The sequence below is a fragment of the Malurus melanocephalus genome, unplaced genomic scaffold (assembly GCF_030028575.1).
Source record: "Malurus melanocephalus ecotype Western Australia unplaced genomic scaffold, MMel_1.1 scaffold_339, whole genome shotgun sequence".
Classification (NCBI taxonomy): Eukaryota; Metazoa; Chordata; class Aves; order Passeriformes; family Maluridae; genus Malurus; species Malurus melanocephalus.
The window spans coordinates 662,862-684,709 of NW_026623571.1; the positions used below are offsets into that span (position 1 = coordinate 662,862).

Consider the following 21,848-nt stretch of genomic DNA (forward strand, 5'->3'; position numbering starts at 1 on the left):
CTGAATGTCTCCATCATAAAGTCAAGTGTAAACAGGAATTTGATGGAAACCTGGTAGCTCCCAGGTTATTATATTATAAATTATAAAGCAGAACAAGAAGGGCAAGATTAAAGGCACAGCATTAATAATTTTTTGGGCATTCCTTGTCAAGCATCACTTTCTAACTATTAAGTCACTTGAATGACAAACATCATACACAGTGATAAAAAGTACCAGGTCCAAGTTACACAGAAATTCTCCAGTTTTACCAGCGTTTCTATGGATGCATATGCAGTAAATTACATATACTTGCTATAARAACACATGGCATGTCCTTGGGGGACTCTAGTTCCATCATACTTTGAAGAAGCTATCCATAGTTGCATCTGTTTTTAAAACAGTAAATTTATCATTCASAATCATTTGCCCTGGCAGCCATGGAAGCTTAAATCCCACTGAGCTCACAGAGCAATCCCAGTGTGCCTGTGCACTGCAATCCACCCCTGCCCATGRAGCTGCATTTCACTGAAGACAGACAAACAAACATGAATTACCAACAGTTTATGGTTACTGGAGAATGTCCCAGTGTGTTGCATTTCTTATTTTTTGAGATTTTGAAAGGATGCCTTGTAGCAGATTGCATTTTTCTGGATTGACTGCTGCAGATTTTAGTGGATGTCAGAGTTGTGCAAAGGCCCTGCGTGTGACACTGAGGGGCACTCATCCCTGTGGTCAGCTCAGAACGTTTCTAAAGGCAAGGGCACCCTTCTTCTCTTCCTGCCTCTTGGGAATTCCCAGCACAGCCCCTTCACCTCCCATGACAGCCCCATTTCATACTGTAAGGAATTATTTTATAAAGTCTTCTTCAGACTGGGAAACAGAAACATGAATGCTTTGGGAGGGAGATGCAGTCTCAGTAAGATAAAATAGCAATTATTCAGTTCTAGTCTTACAAACAGCACTATGAGGTTGCTATTATAAACTCTCTTTTCTGGTGAAGCACGAAGATGARTAACTTTTACAGTCCTCACCATTTCATTGTGAAATAAAGGGTATTTACAAGCATAAGAGGATTTATGGCTTGATTTTATTCTGTGGTTATACTAAATGACTATATAGCAGGATATGGTGTGGGCTCCCCACCTTAATTTTTGGGGGGGTTCAGATATGCCAGTTAATGAGTCAGGATACTTCCTATGATTGTCCTTATAGCCTAGAATATATTCTAAAATTCAGCACGGGTTTAAAAAAAAAAAAAAAAAAAAAAAAAAAAAAAAAAAAAAAAAAAAAAAAAAAAAAAAAAAAAAAAAAAAAAAAAAAAAAAAAAAGGCAGCTTCATGGAGCATGCCAGTAATTCAAAATTACCGTTAGGCAGAAAAAGAGATAACACTTTCATCATGCATAAAAGATTTAAGCTACACTTTTAAAAGCAAGAGTCAAAAGAAACTTCAAAGCACAGAGACTGAAACRTTGGGCACTATCTCTAACCCCAAAAGTGAGCAATGTGTGATCCTGGCCAAGCCATCCTACACAGGCACTTCCAGGCACAGCCAATCCAGTGCACTGCCAACAGTGATGTCCAGGGTTGTGTTAACCAGAACTGAAGTCACAGGGACTTTTCTTGGAGGGTTTTACTGTTTTTATAAGGCAGCTTCAACATTCCAACACTGCCAGTACTGCTGGTAAACTTCTGCTGCAGTTTGGTGCAATTAATGCTAATTGTAAAATGGCAAAGCATTAGATTAGATGTGAATATTCTAAGAATGGCCTTAACTCTGCTAGGTTTTTAATCTAGCAGCGTTCAGAAAGCCCACACATGTGAAGAGCTGATCAAAAGGCAATTAAGACAAAAGAAACTGTTGAACACTGCTCTTCTGCAATAATTATCAGTGATGTGGCCGATCACTTCCCAGGTCATTCAGAAGTGGCAATTAGTTGCAATTTTTAATGTCTCTTTCAGAAGTGAATACAAATGTATCAGCTAGGTGTCACTTTCCATCTCATATTTCCTGATAAATTTCAACAGATAATTGTCTGCTCCAGGAAAACATACTGCTAGCAGCTGCTTTTAAATAAAGGCTTTTCCAGCAAGTAGCCAGCACAAGAGTGAAAACCCTCATCAGTAGTTTCTGATGACATAGAAAAGAGCAGTAAAATGAACCTCTGTACTACTTCTTCTCAATGAAGGAAGCACATTTTAAAATATCAGAATTATTCCTGATTGAAAAATTCAAAGGTGAAGTGGTACAAACGTATCCTCAGGGGAACAAGCGATCCTGTAAGCTCTCTCCATATTCGTAAATACAAATGATCAAATTAAAATAATTTGATCAGATTAAAAACAACATGCCTCCTGAAACCCAGTGGCTGATGTTTTGCTAAGATGAGGCTTTAAAAATCAGATTCATCAGTATTGATATTAATTTCCCTCACATGCATAGATAGGGGTGAAGTCAAATTAACATAAGCAGGAAGTAGTTTCACAAGAGCTTAGGCAGACTGAGCCTGAAGAAATGTGTTGGTAATTCCATGCAACTCCTCCAGCAGAGAGTTTGAGTATCCAGTACCCACCAGAACAGTCACCACCATGCAAACAGGACACTTACCTGGCATATGAGAACAATGTTCAGGTCTGTAACCATATCTAAATCTGCAAACTYGAGCAGGCCTCCAGGCTGTTCTCACCTGGGGCACTGATCTTCTGTTGGAGCTCTTCCATTCCATACAAAATCTTTTCTTGTTAAGCCATAGGAGTGCCACACTCCATGGGTCACAGACAGGTGATTCTCACCCAGAGGGTATTTACACAATGCAGGACAGCTCCAAATGAGAGTGAGAGATCACCCCCAGTACCAGCCAGCAGARTATGTTCATTACTCCGTGGTAATTAAAAGTCCAATTCCTCTGTCAGTCAGAGCAGAGATTTGAACCTGGGATTTTCACACTCAAATCACATACATCGTATTTCTTTCTGGCCAGGCATTGTGCCTCAGAGGTTCTGTAAAACCTCACACTTTGCTTTAAGGACTCTCTTAGCCAGTGAAATGTTGCAAATGTCAGACAGGTGTGCAAAAYGTAAAGGAAGGTTTATATTTAGAGAAATTATTATCCTTAAAAATTTCCTTCTCAGATAGAAAACTTCAGGACTGGTGAATACGGTGACAGTCAATTTTAAAACGTGCATTTCAGTGTTATTTTTGCTACTCTCCTCTCATTTGAGCCTCTACTCTGAAACACACACAAGTACTTTTTAAATTCAAGCTCACTTGAAGCCACATAATTTACATTTCTTCTCCAAAACACTTTCAAATTGGCCACAAACTTCCAGAAAACAGACAAGTTCCATTTGGTTCCATCTCACATTACCAAATGCAGATTGATTTTAATATCCAGGGAGGTGTCATGCCAGCCAGGAACGTGCACTGGACTCACAGCTCCTCTGACTGACTGAGGAGAAGCAACAGCCTTGAGCAAAGCTGGAGCCTGCAGGCAGCAGGAAGAAGGAAATCCAATGGAAGCAGAAGCAGCACACATGCAATTGCTTCAAGGACATGGCATGCTGGTTAAGAGCTGTGATTATTCTTCCTCAGGCTCCACCAGAGTGAATACAAGGATTTGCAAAATACTAAGGACTATAAATCAAAATACACAACATGCAATCGCTTTYCATTTACTCACTATATCCAATGGAGTTTTGCTTCCAATCTAATTAAAAATGTCAATTAGAATTAGAATAATTAAAGAGAGAAACACTCAAGTATGATGGTAATCTAAAAATGTTTCTTGGTTTTTTTTTGTTTTATTTTTCCTGCATTGCAAACAGTGCATGAACAGAATCCTAGACCTGACCCTGTGTGCCCCATSCCTACACTGCCCACCCCCAGAGTGAACACTCATGAAGCCATGAGATCACTGTGGATGGATATGAGTTACATTAGTTCCTAAGGGAAGAAGGAAAACAGGAATGTAATGAGATGTTTAAGATCAATCTCCTCAACTGACAAAACACAGATCAACAGATACATAAAACACACACCCTGTGGGAGGCTTTGCTTAATGAAGTGAGATTGCTTAGTAAAGCCACAAATACCAATTAACCAGTGACAGCTCCTGTTAGAAAGTTTGCTCATGCAGGTTAATCTTGTCTTGGATAAATATACCTGACTGCACCCCTAAAATTGCAGTGACCACAGCTCTTTCTGAGCTAGAAGGTCAAAGCAATGCAATGTACCATGATCAAATGTCCTTTCCTTTGGATTCAGTATATTTGAGGCAGTCAGAYATTCTTCACACATTTACATTTAAACACAACACACACAGGCACACAGACAGGTAAGAAGGCAACAGCAGAAGTCCATGACWTCTTTCCTAACTRAAGGAAAAATGTYTTCTAAAATTCTGCAATGGCCTTGYTGTTCTCTGCCAGAAGAAAGCAGATATAAGTGTCTTGCTTCTCCACCCCAGGAAAATAAAAATACAAACTAAAAAAAGACAAGATGTGTCAGAGAGACAGAAAATAAACCTCAGAGATGCTAAGCAATACTCTATCCTACAAGCCAAAGTACCAGCAGGGTACCYGGGCAAATGGTAAATTCCTGCCCCCACTGAGTTCCTAAGCAGCATTAACTTTCTAGAGAAGATTTTTAGAATCAAAATTATCTAGTTTCCAAAACATAAAATCTAAGCCAAATTGCACTTCTATAAGCAACACGTATCAGTGTGTCCAGCATATATGGGCTCCTATTGATTATTTAAGCATTTGGTACGTAGTGCATGAATAATGACGTCAAAACTCAACCAATTAAATCACTCTACCATGACCTGAGGGATTCTAARACTGACAGACAAATTAAGTTTATTAAAGTTATTTCTGAGCATTATATTCCTAGGTTCTTCTCCTTTTTAGAACTGTTTAAGTAAATGACTTTGCGCTTCTCTGCTCCATGTGGGAAAAGCTCTCACAGACACAGGTACAAAGGAATTCATCACACAGGACACTGCTGCCCCTGGTTTCAGACAATCTGCTCTCTTTAAGGAAGAGCTTGCTGGTTGTGGAGACAGGCAGGCAATTATGAAGGAGAAAACCCAGGTATATCCCTCAAATAAAGAGTCAGAAGGCAGCCTAAGGGTTGCCACTGGACAAGAATCTGAGCCAGATCCCCCCGTGGCAAAAGGGTTTTCAACACCTAYCCCAGGCAGAGCTGTAATTCACTCATCAGTAATTACCAGTGTCCTGCCCTCAGATGGATGAATGAACAAATCCATGGTGATAGCAGACAGATCATTAGCAGCAGCCACGTGGAAGATTGATGGAGTCTGTGATTTCAATTTCTGCACAGGGTTTGAAGGGAYGGCTTATCCATCTGGCAGTGCAAAGCTGCTCTGATCAAAGGTGTCCCAGCCCCTCTGGTCACAGCATGGCCTTGTGCTGGCCAGAGCCCTCCCTCTGCCCCTGTTTCCCAGCACAATAAAGGATTTGCCTTTTCTTTTGGTTCAACTATACTCTCCTCCAATCCCCAAATGAATTGGCCCCTGTGACGATTCAATTTCTGTTAGTCAAAAAATGAATTGCATTTGCTGATAGAATAAAGAGAARAGCAGATTAAAAGAAAAAGTATCCATCAATTCTTATAGTCAGAGAAGAGATTTCACTACAGGAGACAAGCATTTAATTCTGTTTGCCCTACTATKGCATAGAAACCTATTTTTATCAGCACAAAGTGCTTGACTGTCTCTCCAAAAAGAATTTTAATGTGAAACTACAATTTAAATCACACCAATAAAGATTTTGTGGTAAGAGATGATCTCAATGTAAAAAATCCACCATATTTTTCTTTTTTCCAAGGTATTTTGGTGATGTCCTCAGCTCTAAAATACCAGGTAGCAGTCATGACCAATATCACTGACTACCCAACAGCAACTCTTCTCTTTTTAGCAACATCACATCATTCATTGCAGGGCATCTACCCCACTAATACTCCAGACAACCTAAAGGTCCTCCAGGAAAAAAAGCTTCTGTTGGGCTGTGGTTGAACACACAAACATAACTTCTGTTTGGGTCAAAGATACGACCTTTTCACTCTTAAACCTTATTTMTCCTAATACCTCCCCATAAAGAAATGTCACAAAGTTCCAGCCAAGGTATTGGGCTCACAGTAAACACCAAAGTCAAAGAATGAAAATATGTTTCCATACTAAACCAGCCTTTCCTAACCTGTATTCAAACATGCAAATATTTTATAATGCTGAGAAGCTGTGATGCTTAAAGCACAGACCAAATTTYCCAGTGAAGAAAACTCCACTGGATACTTCTTTGGACTTAATGTGAACATTTATTTTGAAATACCTGCTACAAAAMCAGGGGGGAGAGGGTAAATAAAAATTAATCTTACAAGGTCTTTTAYAAACTTGATATACGCTGGAACACCAAAATAGTTCCCTAACATTTTGCTGAAGTTTGGTACTGTGCATATAGAGAAATATTAGTCATCATTAGCCTTAGAAAAACAAGATTATTGCACCCACCTTGGTTTAGTTTTGACCAGAATTAAAGCTCCATATTTAATATTAATCCTTTCCTCTAACAAGTTTTAGGCCAATAAAGAAGCGTCTTGTTCTAAGGAAGATAATTACTAGGTATTTTCATTTAAGAGCTATCAATAACAAACAAAAAATATTTACCCAGMGGATAAAACAGTAAAATAACAGCTAATATGGCACTGAAATAYAGTGGTTTCATTTCAATAATCCTGCCTGAAAATGTTATCTTTGGGATGGAAAGGACTGGAAATGTTTTACCATGTATTCCATATGTCAGAGCTGCTGTTATACAGACAGTGGTTCAAAGTTGATGCTTTTCAGTCATCCATTTCTCTCTTTGCAAATGTAAAGTTATCCAACTCAGGACTTGGTAACTCATGACAAAAAAACTGAGCTTCTTCTGACAGTGCAAAGATTACAGGTCATGGTCCTACTGTTGGATGAGCATAAATGCTTTCTGATACGTTTTGTCTTTATATTTCAGAGAAAAAATGAAATGTGTCAGCCACCAATGGCAAAATGCTGGTCCCCACCAAACTTTCAGGCTGACACCCYAGCCCACAACTGTGCTCCTGTGCATGCAGAAGACTAAAATTCATGGTAGGTTTTTTTCACCATTGTACACAGAACAGTGTGACYCTGAATGCTGCTTGCCCTTGGGTTCCCACACTGCAGCTATAGTCACAAACACAGGACAACTGACAAGGAGGAACATGGAACTTTTCTGCCCATATATCAAACACTTGCTGCACAGCTGTTTCTACCCCACAGYTTGCATTTCACTCCTCCAAAATTAAAATAAAACCCAATACCTCCGATATGCACTGCATTGCCAGCTCTTTCTTTTGTCTGCCAAGCCTAAGGAACACCAGGACTCGATAGCAGGTCATTGCCTGCAGCTGATATGGGCAGAAAACGTGCACAGCAACAAGCACAGGAAAAGAGAGGGGACCTTGCTCCATGCCTGATCCAGACCTCACAGCACACAGGGACTGCATGATGGAGACTGGAAGAGAATCCCAGTGAAGATGCTCCCCCTCCATCCCCATGGGCAGAGTCACCWGAGATCAGTGCTAGGGGAAAGCTCTAAACAAGGCAAGAGCAAATTCACTGCCACAAGCAACAAAGCAGCAGKGCTACATTAAGTGTCCTAAATAAACACAGCTCCAGGTGGGAGCTAAAAAGGCTCAACATCCCACCTGAAACCTGCCCCAGGCCTGCCCTGGCAGGAATAGCTGAATAAACTTGGCCCAGGTTTCCAAGCTGCTGGGACCAGCTGCAGGCCAGCTGCAGCATTTTCCTGCAGTGTGAAAGCAGCGTGTGCTGCACAGAGCTCCTTSTCAATAATTAAATACTTGACTCTTCAACACAGAAAGAAAGAACCAAACAACGTGTAACACTAAACAGCACACAGTGTTCTTGCTAAAGCATGAATATCTATGCAATTTTCTAATTGGAGCTTATTTTTTGGAAGCAATTAAAGTCAATTTATATGTATATATGTATTATACAGTATATATAATATATATAATAAYAATATMTATMATTTATATTATATATATATMATTTTGGATCACCCTGTATATCAAGCAGTTAACACTCATCTTTATGACACTTTCACAAGTCACAAGCATCTACAAATCCATTCTATAATCTCCCAAATCCAATGTTTGGCTAAAAATTTTTGGCTTCTTATMAGATGCAATTTGTAATCACTCAGACCCAGAACATGAAAAAAAAAAAAAATCCAAAAAAATCCAAAATCCTCAGTTACATTTCATATAAGGTTAATCTTGAATATGGTAACTTTATCTRTGTTACTATTATTTCACCAGAGAAAAACCAGAAACTGCAGTTATGCAGCTGGCAAAAGTAATTTACTCCCTCAGGATGCAAGCCAGGTAAAATGCCAGGTGGATCAGGCACACTCACTGTTAACAGGAACTGTCCCTTAACCCTGGCACTTAGGCATACACTGGGAATATTTTGATCATAGTTAAAATTAATTTGTGCATACATAAACTCCACTCAAAGACAACACTTCAGCAACAGGTTGTTGAATAAGGACTTGACTATCAAGATAAATGTGTTTTTAAAATACACGTGTTGCAAATATTTGAGTTTACTGCACCATATTGCAGATTTTCACAGATTTCTGATTATCCAAAGAACTCAGTGGCCATGAGAGGAGTTTATAATGCTGGCACATGCATATCCTGTAGCAGCAGACAGAAATCTCCAAAAGTGAGCACTCACCAGCTCCAAGCACTGCCGGTGCCCGTAGGCAGCAGCGTAGTGCACAGTGTTGTAGCCCTCCTTGTCCTGGATGGATGGGTTGGCATCGTTCTGGAGRAGGAACTCCAGACACCTGTGGACAAATTCAACAAATGTGGGCTCACAAGATTGAACAGGCTCATCCCTTGCTGCAGCTGGAAGAGGCTGCCAGTGAATCCTGTGTYTTGAGCACTTCAAACCACTTTTCACCAATAGCTCCTCACATTCACTATCTTTTAAAACAGAAAATCCCCATTTATCTTTGAAGACCAACTTCATGAAAAAATCTTCAGCCTAACTCTTGTGGCTACTCTTGATTACAAAACTGAATTTCTATTACAAAGCTTGAGAGATAGTACAYATGACATAAACAGCCTAGAATTGCTACTCCTCACATAAAAACTCCTATCAAACCATTGGCCTCCAAACATGCACCAGGGCATGCTGAAGAACAAAGATTTAACTGAGTTGCATGCATATATTCTCTTCTTTGTTGGCTTTTACTCAATAATGATTTTTTTTCTCTTTCTAGCTCTTGCCACTTTTTCTTATACCATCAAGATACCATCATTTAGTTATTGGTACTCTCTTCCCTAGCCTGWAATCTGCAGTGAATGTAAGGCCATATAATAAAGGGGATTTAAAAATAAAAAAAAATCATTAAGCAGATAGATGAAAATGTCAATCCAAGTGAATACATTGAGAAAGCCATTGGCTACTTTGTTTTGCAAAAGACACTGCACGGTACATGAGAGTAAAGAGTTATAAAATTACTGAAGTTGTACATTTTCAGTTAAGCAACAGCAACAAGCACAGAAACAGCAATATTGGGGAATATGTGCACAGAGAAGAGCGTGGAGCCTTTTYCTTTAGGTTAGCCCTCAGTGAAGCCAAGCACTGTGTTTAGCAGAGCAAAGAACGAGCAAGAGCAGAGTGTGAGACTGCAAGCCAAAGCCACGGCATCCTCCAGAAATGAAGTTCCAACTGCTTTTGTGACACCAAACTTACAATGCAGCTTCTTTTTCCTTCATCTCAGTGGTTCTTTCAAGTTCTTCAGCATTTTCATGGGAGYTACCTAAAATATTCTTTCTTCTTAGCACAGAGGACAGAAAAACGCAACTTATTCTCAAAATATCACACTGGTGATTTTGATGCAGTCTGCCACCCATCCCCAATCTCCTCTTCAAGGAGCTGACTTCCTCCAGCCAACAATGAGAATTGTAAAAGTTAACTGAGTGTACTGCATGGATTTGCAGTTAGTAAGTTTTGAAAGCCATGAAGGCAACCAYAGAGTGATAATTTATTGTCCCAGAAATCAATGCCAGAAGAAGAAAAAAAAAAAAAAATCTGGTTTCTATCAATACAGTTTGACCACCACTTTCTAGAAATTTCCTGTTTGGCCCACAGCAAYGTTGTGCACTTGTTTCCTTTCCGGAGAGTAATTCAGGATTACCACACCTTGCTTCCTCCTGCAGTAAGCTGCCAGTTCTTCTCTAGTGTTTAGGATTTAGAGCAACTTTAATCACTGATACTAAATCAGTCTGTCTCAAGTCTGCATTAGCTGACTCTCCTCACTTTCTGTCAAATCTCTTGGCAACACTGGGTGATCTCACAGTCAGTWTCTTCTCCCACCTCTTTAACTACCCACATCCAGAGTTAATGATGAATATTCTTTGGAATGAGATTGTCTGACCTTGGAAGTTTTTTGACATTCATCATRGAAAAAAGATTTTTGCTGACCTATAAAATAATGGACTGCAAACAGCATTTCATCTATGTAATAAGGCTTCTTCCAGAACATCCCAAACTGGAAAAATTTAATGAGAAGACAGCATCACCACATCAGAATCAATTTAGGTTTGGACTGTGAGGACAAATAAAAGCCATGTAATTCTGCCAAAGTTCAGGATGTGACTAAAGTAAGCTTTCTTTTTTTTTTAAATGAGGGATAAAAGCAGATATATCCTGAAGTTAACCAAGAGCCTGTTTAAATGCAGGAACTTCAYCTACCAAAAACCAAAAGCTGAAAAACACACGCTGAATCATCAWTCTCAACCCTGCAAGCAACACCTCACCCTGGTAAGCCAGAATTAGAAACAGCCAGTGGTGAAAGCCTTCCTACAAGCCTACACTGATTTTCTTGCCAAGCACAGACCTCTGACAGCCTTGGCTCCTTCTGCCCAGCACTGTTCAGGTTTGAGGTGATGGGGAAGACTTTTTAGTATCAGTAGTATCAGAGCAAATGATGAAGAAGCTCTCAAGGCTCTGATGGAGCATTCAGAACTCTACCATAAAGCTAAACCAAACTCTCCCTGCTGTGGTTTTGAGGTGCTGTTCTGCTGGGAGTGTTGCAGGCTGCACTTYTGCCAGACCTCACTATATGAGAAACCAAAATCCAGTTCCTTAATGTCTAGAGASACTGTGAGATAGAGAAGCATAGGATGACTTAAGATAAATAAAAAACTGCTAAATAAAACTGCTAACAGTTTTAAGAGAGAGCTAACAGGATAACTGAGTGTGGTTTATACACTACGTTAGAAGGAAGAGATTGCCAGAGTGTTCAGCAATCTGGGAATTAAAACTGCAGTCAGTAACCACAGCAATTCTAAGTTTTGCAGCTGTTTTCCCYCTTTCTCACAAGAACAACACTGTGTTCTGCTAAAGGATATTYCTCAGAGCTCTCTCTAAAAAGGCAACCTGTTTGGACAGGTTTTTAATCTGCTCTGACAGTGGAGTGAGAYGGTTGGTTGGATCTATCCCACCTTTCCCACAAATCTGTCAAAATGGCCAAATGTCTGTCACTGCAGTCCACCTCAGAAAACCTCTTGTGCTGTCTCTTGCTCTGTCCTTTCTCATGAACTTGTAATGCAAATGTAGAAAATTCTCTGAGGAATTAAATCCCTTAATCTTGTGAGGAAACCACACAAGAGGGGAAAACAGAAGAAAATAGTGAAAATAGTTCTGTAGGATAAGGTGGCTGTGAAATTATGCGTTCCTTCAGAGGTAAACCGTGGAGCTGAAATGCCACATCATCTGGGGACCTGGCTTCTAGTCAGAGCAGCTCAGCGTGGAGCTATCACACATCTGAGAAAAATTCCTGTGCTAGTGGGATCATTTTCTTGGCTCAAACCCCAGAGCATCATGAAAGGACTGAAGTGACAGTGATTTAGCAAACCACTCGAAGCAGGAATCCCCCAAGAGGCTCTCTTACTTTCGGTCCATGTCAGAGGCAGCAGCATAGTGCAAAGGGGCCCGTCCCCAGTCATCTGTTTCATTGATATTGGCTCCTGTTGTCACCAGTGTCTCGATACAGTGGAAATGACAATTTGCAGCTGCATAGTGCAAAGGTGTCCTGGAACATAAGTGGCAATTTGTTATCTCATGTTCCAACATGCACCGCAGAGGATAAAGATAAATCTTAATAGCTGCATTCCTAGAGATTTCCAGCAGGCAATATCAGCACCTTAATTTCATAGAACTTATGATTTCCAGTCTGAAGTGGCCTTTCTTCCTTGCCTGATAGATGCTTTCTATTTTAAAAGAGCTTCATAATTTACCTACCTTCCACATTTGTCCTTCTTATTAAAGTCTGCTCCACTGCTTTGCAAGAGTTTTATACATTCTACATTACTGGAAAGAGAAGTAAAGAAAACAAAATATGAATAAAACATAAGCTTATATCTGCATTGCCCCCTCTCTCCCAAAAGGAAAAAGTTATTATTTTTGTATTATTTCCTGTGCAAAAACAGGATACAGCCAACTGTAACATGAAATTAAATCAAACAGAAACTGAAACTTAAAAAAAAACACTATTTTCTTTTTTTTTTTTTCTCTAAAAAACCTCAAACTTCTGCAGAAAAAATATTAATTTTCCAAAGAGAGCACAGTAAATGTGATCAGCATGTTTGGAGATTTTCAGTGGCAGCTGTACTGTAGTGCTTCCCATTCTGACCCAATATTTTATTAAGGAACTTTAAAAGAAAGTTGTTGCTRGCTTATAAAATGCCAGTCTAATAAYRAAGAGGTGACATTTAACGAAATCCACCCCCATTCAGCAAAGCACCCCCATTCAACAGTAAGCACTTTGCTCAAATCCTGTTTATTTAATGAAATATAATCACAAGAGTCCCTTTTAGGTTATTCTCGCATGATTTGTTGATTATTGATAGATTTAAGCACCTCTCCAAGTGCTTTGTTGAAAAAGGGGTGGTGTAGCCATTGCAGTGATTGTCACATCAATGCTGCATTTATAGAAGTGGAGGAGAATTCACCACATCAGAGCTGTTTCTTCATCTTGTTTAAAGCCAGGGAATTTTTAATAGCAAGCAAACCAGCTSAATCTTGACATCTTTTGTAACTCACACAAATAAATGTACAACTCCAAGCCATAAAATGGCATAAGGAAGTGCTGCATTTTTCCAAAACCACTTGTTATTCACCAGGACAATAAATCAATTACTTGTGCTCACAATCAGATGAGCAGACCTTTGAAATTCTTTTCCTAGCACCCATGAAACACCCATTAATGCAATGGGAGTAATAGGCCTGTGTCAGGAAACAAACAAATGGCTTTTGCAGATCTCCAGCTACAGAAAAAAAACAAAAGGTACTCGGTGCAATAATGCAATGTTTTGGTGTATGTTGATCTCAACTCTAAATTGCTGTTGCATAAAATAGCTCCAGAACACTCACCACAATGCACTAAAAATAAAAAAAAAACACTTGCTAGTGATGACAATCATAGCAAACCACTGAGAAAGTATGGTTTATTTTCATGAGTCACTTTTGCTTCTTATTGATGTCTCTCCTTCTCTTTAGGACTTCCAGCACACTTTTACTGTCCTTCTKGGGTGTAGCCTTATCAAAGGGGTAGCATCTGAACTATACTATAATTATCTCCATCCAAGCAACTATCATACTTACTCTATTAATCTGAGTGAAGTATCAACACAAATAATACCAAAAGAATAATAAAACCTRTATTTGGATAATTTTATTAGGTTGGGCTTTTTTTTTTTCCCCCAAGAACAAAACCTTTGTGATGTAGATTTTGGTCCACTGAGAAGAAAAAGCACCTTCCAGAATGACTGCCAAGTATTTGCTGTGGATGAGCATTTCTGCTTGCTATAACCACCAAGAATTCAAGGGCTTTAGCCAAAGCTCCATTTCAATTGTTTTCTGAGCCATAAARTACTCAAACAGAAGAGTCAAAACTCAACCCTTGCCAAATGTTTTGTCCTTTTGCTAGACTGACTTCACAGCACTTCACTGACAATGATTTGGAAATATTTAAACTAACTGGATGCTACATGTACATTTTAAATTGAAGTATTTCAATTTTCACTTCAATTTCCATTTCTKGCCTCCCACCACTTCCCAGGAATGCATCACCCTGAGAGAGGGGGCAGCCTTCTGACTTTCTAATTTGGAGACGGGGGGGCTGTTTTCAGTTGGGTTTTTTTTGTTTTGTTTTGCTTTGGTTTGCTGGGGTTTTTTTTTAGAAACTTTTAAACTTGCACCTGAAAAATGGAAAGAGATGAACTACATTTGGACTCCAGGATTGCAATGTGATGGGCACTGTTGCACAGCTGCACTGGCAGACAAGGACATGGTCTGAAGATGGACCAGGAATGACTCCCCTGCCAGCAGCATTCCAGGAGCTACAGCTCCTGCTCCTCACTGGGTGTTCCCTARGGACTGATGCTTTCCTGGAGACTGCTGAACMCYTCTGAAAGCTGAAACARCCTTCTCAAGGGCATKAACAGRAAGAGYTTTCCCCTSTGCCTGAAAGCCATGCTTCAAATCMCARCCCAGGTCACCCTACACCAGCGCAGCCACCCAAATTTGCCATCAGCGTGCTGTGCTCCCCTGGCACAGCAATGAATTGCTCTGGGGATGGCATGGCCAGGCTGACTGGCTCCATGTATGCCCCAAATGTAAATTCCCTTTGAGCCAAAATCCCTTGGAGCAGCCCAGGGCAGGTACTCACCCTCCGGCAGCGGCGGCGTGCAGGCACGTTCTCCCGAAGCTGTCGGGGGTGTCTATGTCAAAGCCTGCAGACAGCACGTGCTCATTACTAAACAAGGACACTATGCTATACTTTTGTCCTAGTTAAACCACARGAGACATCGCAGAGACAGAAAAATCAGTTAGTCGGGGAAAAAAACAGAACACAAGCAACTACAGTCAGAGAGAGAGAGAGAGAGAGGTTGTCACGGGAACGGCGAGCAGCTGCTCCCTTTGGCAGCTCTATAAAAAGAGATGTGAAGTTGAGGAGTGTTTATTCTGCATCCAGCTCCTCCACATCCCTGCTCACAGCCATGGGATGGGCACTCAGGAGGTAGAGACTTAGCAAGAGGACTGTGACAACAGGACAGAAGACAGAAAACACGAAGACATGAGGAAGAACCACAGAGTCAGCCTAAACAGCAATTGGGGCCATTTTTATTGTGTGTGGTTGTCAGACTGGGAAGAGCTTCCAGGACCAAGGATATTCATMATATGCAGGGATATTCATCAAAATGCACAAAGTCAAAGATATTAGCCTGGTAATGCTAACTCTGGTCACTCAGAGCGTTTTCCGATCCAGCGGTCAAGGTCAGAGCACACCAAGGCTTCATGTAATTACCATTTCCCACATTTCYTTAAATCCTACAGGACTCAAGGGTAAAAGTAACTGTAGGACATTTTACATGTTGAGTAACGAAGGAGTTTTCTAAGAAACTCGTATGATCTGGGTCAGGATTTTTTAACTCATAGGAACTCTTGCCTGGAAGAAGCAGAATTTGGGATTACTGTCTCTTTTGAAATGGTTGCATCAGCAAGCTCTGGCTTCTTCTGCTTTGGGCTCTGGTGAGGATCCCAAGACTGTTCTCCTGACACTACACTTTCACTCATTTTCCCTGTCATACCCACAGAGCTTTGGCCAGCCTAACTCTTTAACTACATTTTCAGAARCACACTTCAGCTGTATCTAAACTACACCAACATCAGTGAGATGTAAACACCTGTGCCAGCATAGACCCCAAAGAGATAATTTTAGAATTACTCCTTTGGGGGATTGCAGGGGGRTCCCCAAAACAAAACAGTATCTCACATTCCCACAGTTTGGAAAGGGGTTCTACATTCCCTCTTTACCCCTGTGAATTATTCTAAACTCTCTGAAGCTGCTAAAAGAGAAGAGCTTTGGGCATGAACAACACAGAATGGCTTTGGGAAAACCTCACATGTTCTGCCCCACACAGCCCAACACAGCAGCACAGGAAACTTTTCATTTGAATAATTCACAACGAAGAGTAGAAAGGGCTGCAAGCAGCAGAGACAAACACTGCTCGAGTTCCAGGGATGCTGGGGCTTTTACTCACCCGATGACAACAATTTCCTGCAGCAGTCTGAGTGGGCATTCAGTGCTGCTAAGTGTAAAGGGAACATGTTGTGGATCCCACACCTGAAAGGGACAAGAGACTCATGAGAAAATGCAGGTTACATATATACACATATACATACAAAAGCACCTTCCAGAAAGGCACCATTTTCTCAGGTTTTTCTAGGAAGATTCTCTCTTGGTGCCTGCCATTATTTTTATCTGTATTGCCTTAACAGCCTTCTCGAGAGTTAAAAATATTCTGATGCAGCAAAATCTTGGCATTATGCTCTGAACAGAATGTGGCAGGAAGGTTTCCAAAAAATCCAAGGCGAAGCCAAGGTAAGGGAGGAAGTAAGAGAGCAGATATTGCTTGGAGTCAATTGCCCAGTGAGCCACAAATTTCTGCACCAGCTACACATACGGCAACTGCCGTTCTGAGGGAAATGTAAATGCCAAAATCTTCTCTATATTATTTCTGAAATCTTTTTTTTTTTTTTTTGCAGATGACTCTTCACGCTTTCCTTTAGGCTGCCATGTCACATTTTTTTCCACATCCTAAGAACTAATTATCTAATTTTCCTATTTGCTCCAGTTACWCTCCTCCCCTCCCTTTTCACGTTTTCCTCCCTTTAACATATTTTTCCTCTTTTCAATCACACGATAGATTTCTCAGAGCAGACATGATTGGTAAAAAAATGAAAGGTAGAAAATAGATTCAGCCTATCATTAGTCTAAATCTGTATCACGCAACCATGTAGYTTTTAAACAAGCTGAGCACTCAGCAACTTTAATTAATATCAGGAAATCATCCCAGTTCATTCTCTAGGCATGCCACTGCTTACTGTCTTCAAATACTTTTGGGTCTGGACATCTCGGTGTCTGTCATTCAGTATTGTTTTGTGTAAAGCATCTTGTTATTCTAGAAATATTACCCTACTGGCAGTTCTCCAAGTGCACATAAACACGGAGTCTCTGAAACCAACTAGCTTGACAAGATTATCATCTACTGCCTGCTCCAGCAGATTTTTTTTTTTTAAATGACAAACTCTGGAACAATAGCAGATGGATTCATATCAGTCCCTCATTTCTGCAAGACAATTGGTGGATGGGAGAGTRTGATCACCTCATGGAAAAGGATCTTGTCTTTCTGCCAGACCCCCCATAAATCATGATTACTTACGCAGCTTAAGACAAAAATTAATGTGGATGTTTATAAAGATGTCATGCCCTCTCCAACATTTTATACATAAATGCATTTAACTACTTGGGTTTGTTTTAAAAAAGCTCATTCTTTCCGGAATCCACAGACCCATCCTTCCTCTGTCTTCACATTAAACATTTCCTCCTCACTGGTTCACTCCACTGAGGAGTGACTTGTCCTGCTGCACAAATTTTAATTTTGCTATTATCAGATCTATATTTCAGAGTAAATCTATTAAGAGATGATCTGACAGCCTTTCTTTGAAGAAAACAGTGCAAGCTCCACTGAGCTGCTGCAGCTGTMCAAACAGGTGGCATTTCCTAGCCATGGATTCATGTATGTAAGGTAGGACTAGGCATTCTGTATTGCTGTGCTTATCCCTACACCCATTTCCCTCTGTCTCCTCTCCACCTAGCTAASTAATGCAATATTATTCATCTTTTTAGTCAAGATTTCCACTCAGCARAYGTTTTGGCTGGTTTCCACTGAAATSCACTATCTGCACATTTGCTAGCCAGTGCCCACTTCTACAATGCTGTTCACACTGGTTCCTCCCATCACTTGCACACTTTCCCTTCCAGTGCAGTTGTCTCAAAGCCTGACCGAGCTGTCTGCAGTTGTTGTGGACTGTGCTGCAGAGTTTTCTTTTATAAACCTGTTTGGGGAGCTCACCCAGAGTTATTTRCATGCAGTACATATTGAAAGCACATTTAGCACAGGCTGCAGCATCGTTTCCATCTGCCTCGTATCTCTGAGCCAAATTCTTATTTCACTTATTTCTGCTGCTGGAAAAAGTATTTTATTTGATCAATGTTCCAGTCATCCAACTGTGAAATAGAAATTTCTAACTGGATAACCCTGATTCCAAGAGTGGGCTATCCCACTGCATCTCATTTTCCCTTAAAACCTCAAGATAACAGCCAGCAACTAACTGCACTGGAGAAACAGAGAGGGAAAACATACACCTCTATTAAGATACCAAGATCTTTATGCTGGCTGTATTAATAAAATCCAGTGATGCTAGTTGCAGCCTGTGGAATTGCATTATCCATGCAATCAAAAATCTATTCCACCTTCTGAATTTGTACAGTGACAGTTGTACTCGACCAAGGAGAACAGGCAAATGTGTCACTTGCATAAACATCCTCAAGCAAACAAAAAAAATACTGAGAGTTGCAAGTATCTTCCAAATTCAAACTAATAATTTCCAATCAAAAGCAGGGTTTCCTAATAGGTAAGTTAAGAGAAGCCACTGATTTCTATGGCATGTTCTATGCAGAAGACAAATTATATTTTGGAGACATGGATGTAATTGCTAAAACCTTACATTCATGAAATCAGATGCTGCTCTTAAACATCTGGTACAGATATTACAGATATCCCTCATGGCACTGCATTACCCTGATCTCACTCCCCTCTGTTTATGTTCAGGGGTGCTATTCTCTTCTGACACACCCTAAGAACCTGACCATAACTMAACAGCACTCAAGTACTTGCTGATATATACATATATAAAAACATGCACACACACACTCCATGCACATAAATACCACTGTCCTACATCAATGCTTCAGGATAAAGAAACAGCACTTGTACTATTTGTAACCATGCAAGTGGGCACAACAGGAACTTAGCAGAGTTTACTTTCCCTTCACATTTCCCAACTGATCCTATTTTAGTGTCATGTCACCCACTGATGTACAGTACAATGATGCTTCTCCATTTTAACCTTCCCATTCAGAAGGTGAGGAGCAGCTCTGTTTSCAGGCATTGGACAGAACAGTCAGTCCTTAGAAACAGCTCCACTTGAGGCACCTACTTGGCAGTATCAGCTCCRCTGGTTATGAGGGTGTTAATCAAGAGCTCGTGTCCATATCTTGCAGCCACGTGCAGAGGGGTGTTACCATCCTTATCAACACAGTCGATTTCCCCTCCTGCAAAAGATATTTTCATAYAGTTTAACACTGAAAAACTCAGCATGAACCAGTGACCCCAAGTGCTGTTTGTCTCCAGTGAGTGCAGCATGAGCAGCCCAGCCACACAGATATTAAATTTTCCAGAGCAAGGACCAGCACACAGCAAGCTGTCAGCTGTCAGCCATGGGTACTGAACAGGAACATTTCACCTCCCTCTCCACCTGCAGCAGTGGGGAAGAGGGGGGGAATGGGATAACAAACTATTTGGGTTTGCTGCCTGTCTGAAGGTACAAATGGATGCCCTAAACTAAACTACAAAATAATCTGCTGAAGCTGCACCCTGATTTGTAAAGGCATCGTCACTCAGCCTTATCTGTATGACAACAATTTATATGAGTTCATTCAGGAGGCCAGAGTTATTTACATGCAGTACATATTGAAAGCACATCAGGAACACACTGCAAACAAACGTGTTGTGTGCTTTTTGTGCTCCCTACCAAAGAACAACCAAACAGTGCTTAAGTGGAACTTTTCCTTTTGCAATTTAAGCCTGGCATCTTGTGTTTTATTCACATAAGCAGGAAAAATGGATTATTTCTTTAGATAGATTACAAACAAGTCCCTGTTCTTTTTTTGGACCGAGCAATGTAGCTTTTTCAGTCTGTTCTTGACAGTCAGCTTACTGTGCTCCAACTATTCTCTCCTCTCCCCAGTCCTCTCCAGCTGGCCTGAATCCTTCTGGAAACAAAATGTCAAAAGCCAAAACCAGTCCTAGAGCTGACATCTCCCAATGCAGCGCTGAGCAAACAGGATTACCTCATGCCTGCTGGCTACACTCCTATCTGTGAACTCCTGGACACTACACAGCACCATGTGCATCCATGATCCATTCCTTCAAGCATCACAACACTCTTATTGATATGTGGTCAACAACCTTCTGATCCTCTAAAAGACCCAGGTCCCTCCTCGAGGGACTGCCACCCACCTGGCTGCTGCCATTCTGAACTTGTCCAACTGATACTCCTGCCTCTGTGTGTGATTTTTCTTTTGCTTTGCTTGCATTATTACTTCTGTCTCCAGCTCTACAGGATCATTTTTCATTCTGACTCCACCTTCTGCCAAACCAGCAGTCTCTCCCAACCACATTTTTTTTCTCCAAATGTTAAAAGCACATTTTCTATTCCACTATCCAAGCTTCTAATGAAAAAACTGCATAGTTCCAGACCCAGAAGGGAAACTGAAAACTCCCTCACTACACCTTCCATTTCAACAACAATCCATTCAGTACTAATCTCTGAGTGTAGTTTTACAACCAGTTATGCATCAACACTGTAATATTTTAATACTCTGCTAGTTTGCTGTGAGAAAACTTTCTGAAAGCATGTAAAAAGTCTTGCTGATATCAGGATAGGGAAATATTTACTGCATGTCCAGTATCGACAGGAGATAACAGGGCTCACTGCAACAAGAAGAGTTCTAGTAAAGCACTATACAACATGCYCTGAAAAGCTGTGGATKCMCCATCTCTGGAAGTGTTCARGGCCAGGYTGGATGAGGCWMAGAACAACCTGGTCTAGTGCAAGGCATCCCTGCYCMTATCAGAGGKGTTARAACTAGGTAATATTTAAGRTCCCTTCCAACCTTTCTAATTTCTAATTTTTTGATGGCAACCAAAGGTCAGTGAGATATTTGAACAGGTTCCCTGGGGCAGAGCATCCACCAGTGGAGATCTCCACAAACAGAACCYGCCCATGGGAAAGTCAGAGGGCTGTGCTGTGTTCACAAAGCCTTTTAAACCACAGTAGGAGAGAATTGTGATGCTCCAGCTTCTTTTACTCTTGAGAAACCTATGCAAGATATTGCCCACTTTGGCTGACCTATGTAACATTCTCCAGCATTTCTTATTCCCCATTTTTAAAGAAAAGCATTACATTTGCAGTTTTCCAATTTTAAGGTAATCCATTCTTCCTCTGCAATTCGCAAGATAAAGCAACCAGAAATTGAGACATGGTTAGCCAACTCATTAAGTACTGCAGAATGAAACTCAGTTTCTTTAAATCATTGACATTTCCCTCTTCCACAAGATCCCATGGCAATGAGGCATAAAGTACTTGCAATGAGATCTGTGTAAAACACTAAATTTAGAGGGGCAGAAAACAAAGAAAGAAAGAAGTGAAACCCAAGTAACTGGAAGGAGAGTAGAGAGGCGTGAAGGGCAGATGAAGAACTGCCAGTCTTTTCACACACAAATCCAACAGCGAGCAAACAATGGCTCTAAGCTGAACATATTACACTAAACAACTTAAAATTGCAGCAAAGTACAGATTCTTGCATTTTTCCCCAAATCCCTTTTATTGCTRCCATTTTTTTTCATCCTAGGAGAGAGATGGCAACAATTTGCATGATGACCTGAAAGAATCATGATGTACTGGAGACCCCCATTTTAAAATACAATCTTGTTTAAATGTGTCATTGCTTTTAAAGCACAATTGTTCAGCCATCTTCAACATTTTACATTTCAGCTCCAAGTCTGGGATTTTGGAAAACAAAAAAAACCACCCAACCAATGAGC

At 40.5% G+C, this 21,848-nt stretch overlaps 1 protein-coding gene across 10 annotated transcripts in view; it reads right to left on the bottom strand.

Moving 5' to 3' along the window:
• ANKRD44 (ankyrin repeat domain 44) overlaps positions 1–21,848 on the bottom strand; it is a 130,104-nt gene that overhangs the window by 21,784 nt on the left and 86,472 nt on the right. For 5 of the 10 annotated variants that reach the window (XR_008966117.1, XM_057378023.1, XM_057378017.1 and 2 more), the window contains exons 10-16: positions 19,180–19,294; positions 16,158–16,240; positions 14,783–14,900; positions 12,355–12,423; positions 12,005–12,145; positions 9,802–9,885; positions 8,776–8,887 (exon numbers count right to left, since the gene is read on the bottom strand). Coding sequence is in view for 9 of the 10 variants with exons in the window: in XM_057378023.1 (XP_057234006.1) it covers positions 8,776–8,887; positions 9,802–9,885; positions 12,005–12,145; positions 12,355–12,423; positions 14,783–14,900; positions 16,158–16,240; positions 19,180–19,294 (722 nt within the window). In the remaining variant the exon portion in view is untranslated. The remainder of the gene's footprint in view (positions 1–8,775; positions 8,888–9,801; positions 9,886–12,004; positions 12,146–12,354; positions 12,424–14,782; positions 14,901–16,157; positions 16,241–19,179; positions 19,295–21,848) is intronic. The other 5 variants (XM_057378024.1, XM_057378018.1, XM_057378026.1 and 2 more) reach the window with 3 other exon arrangements.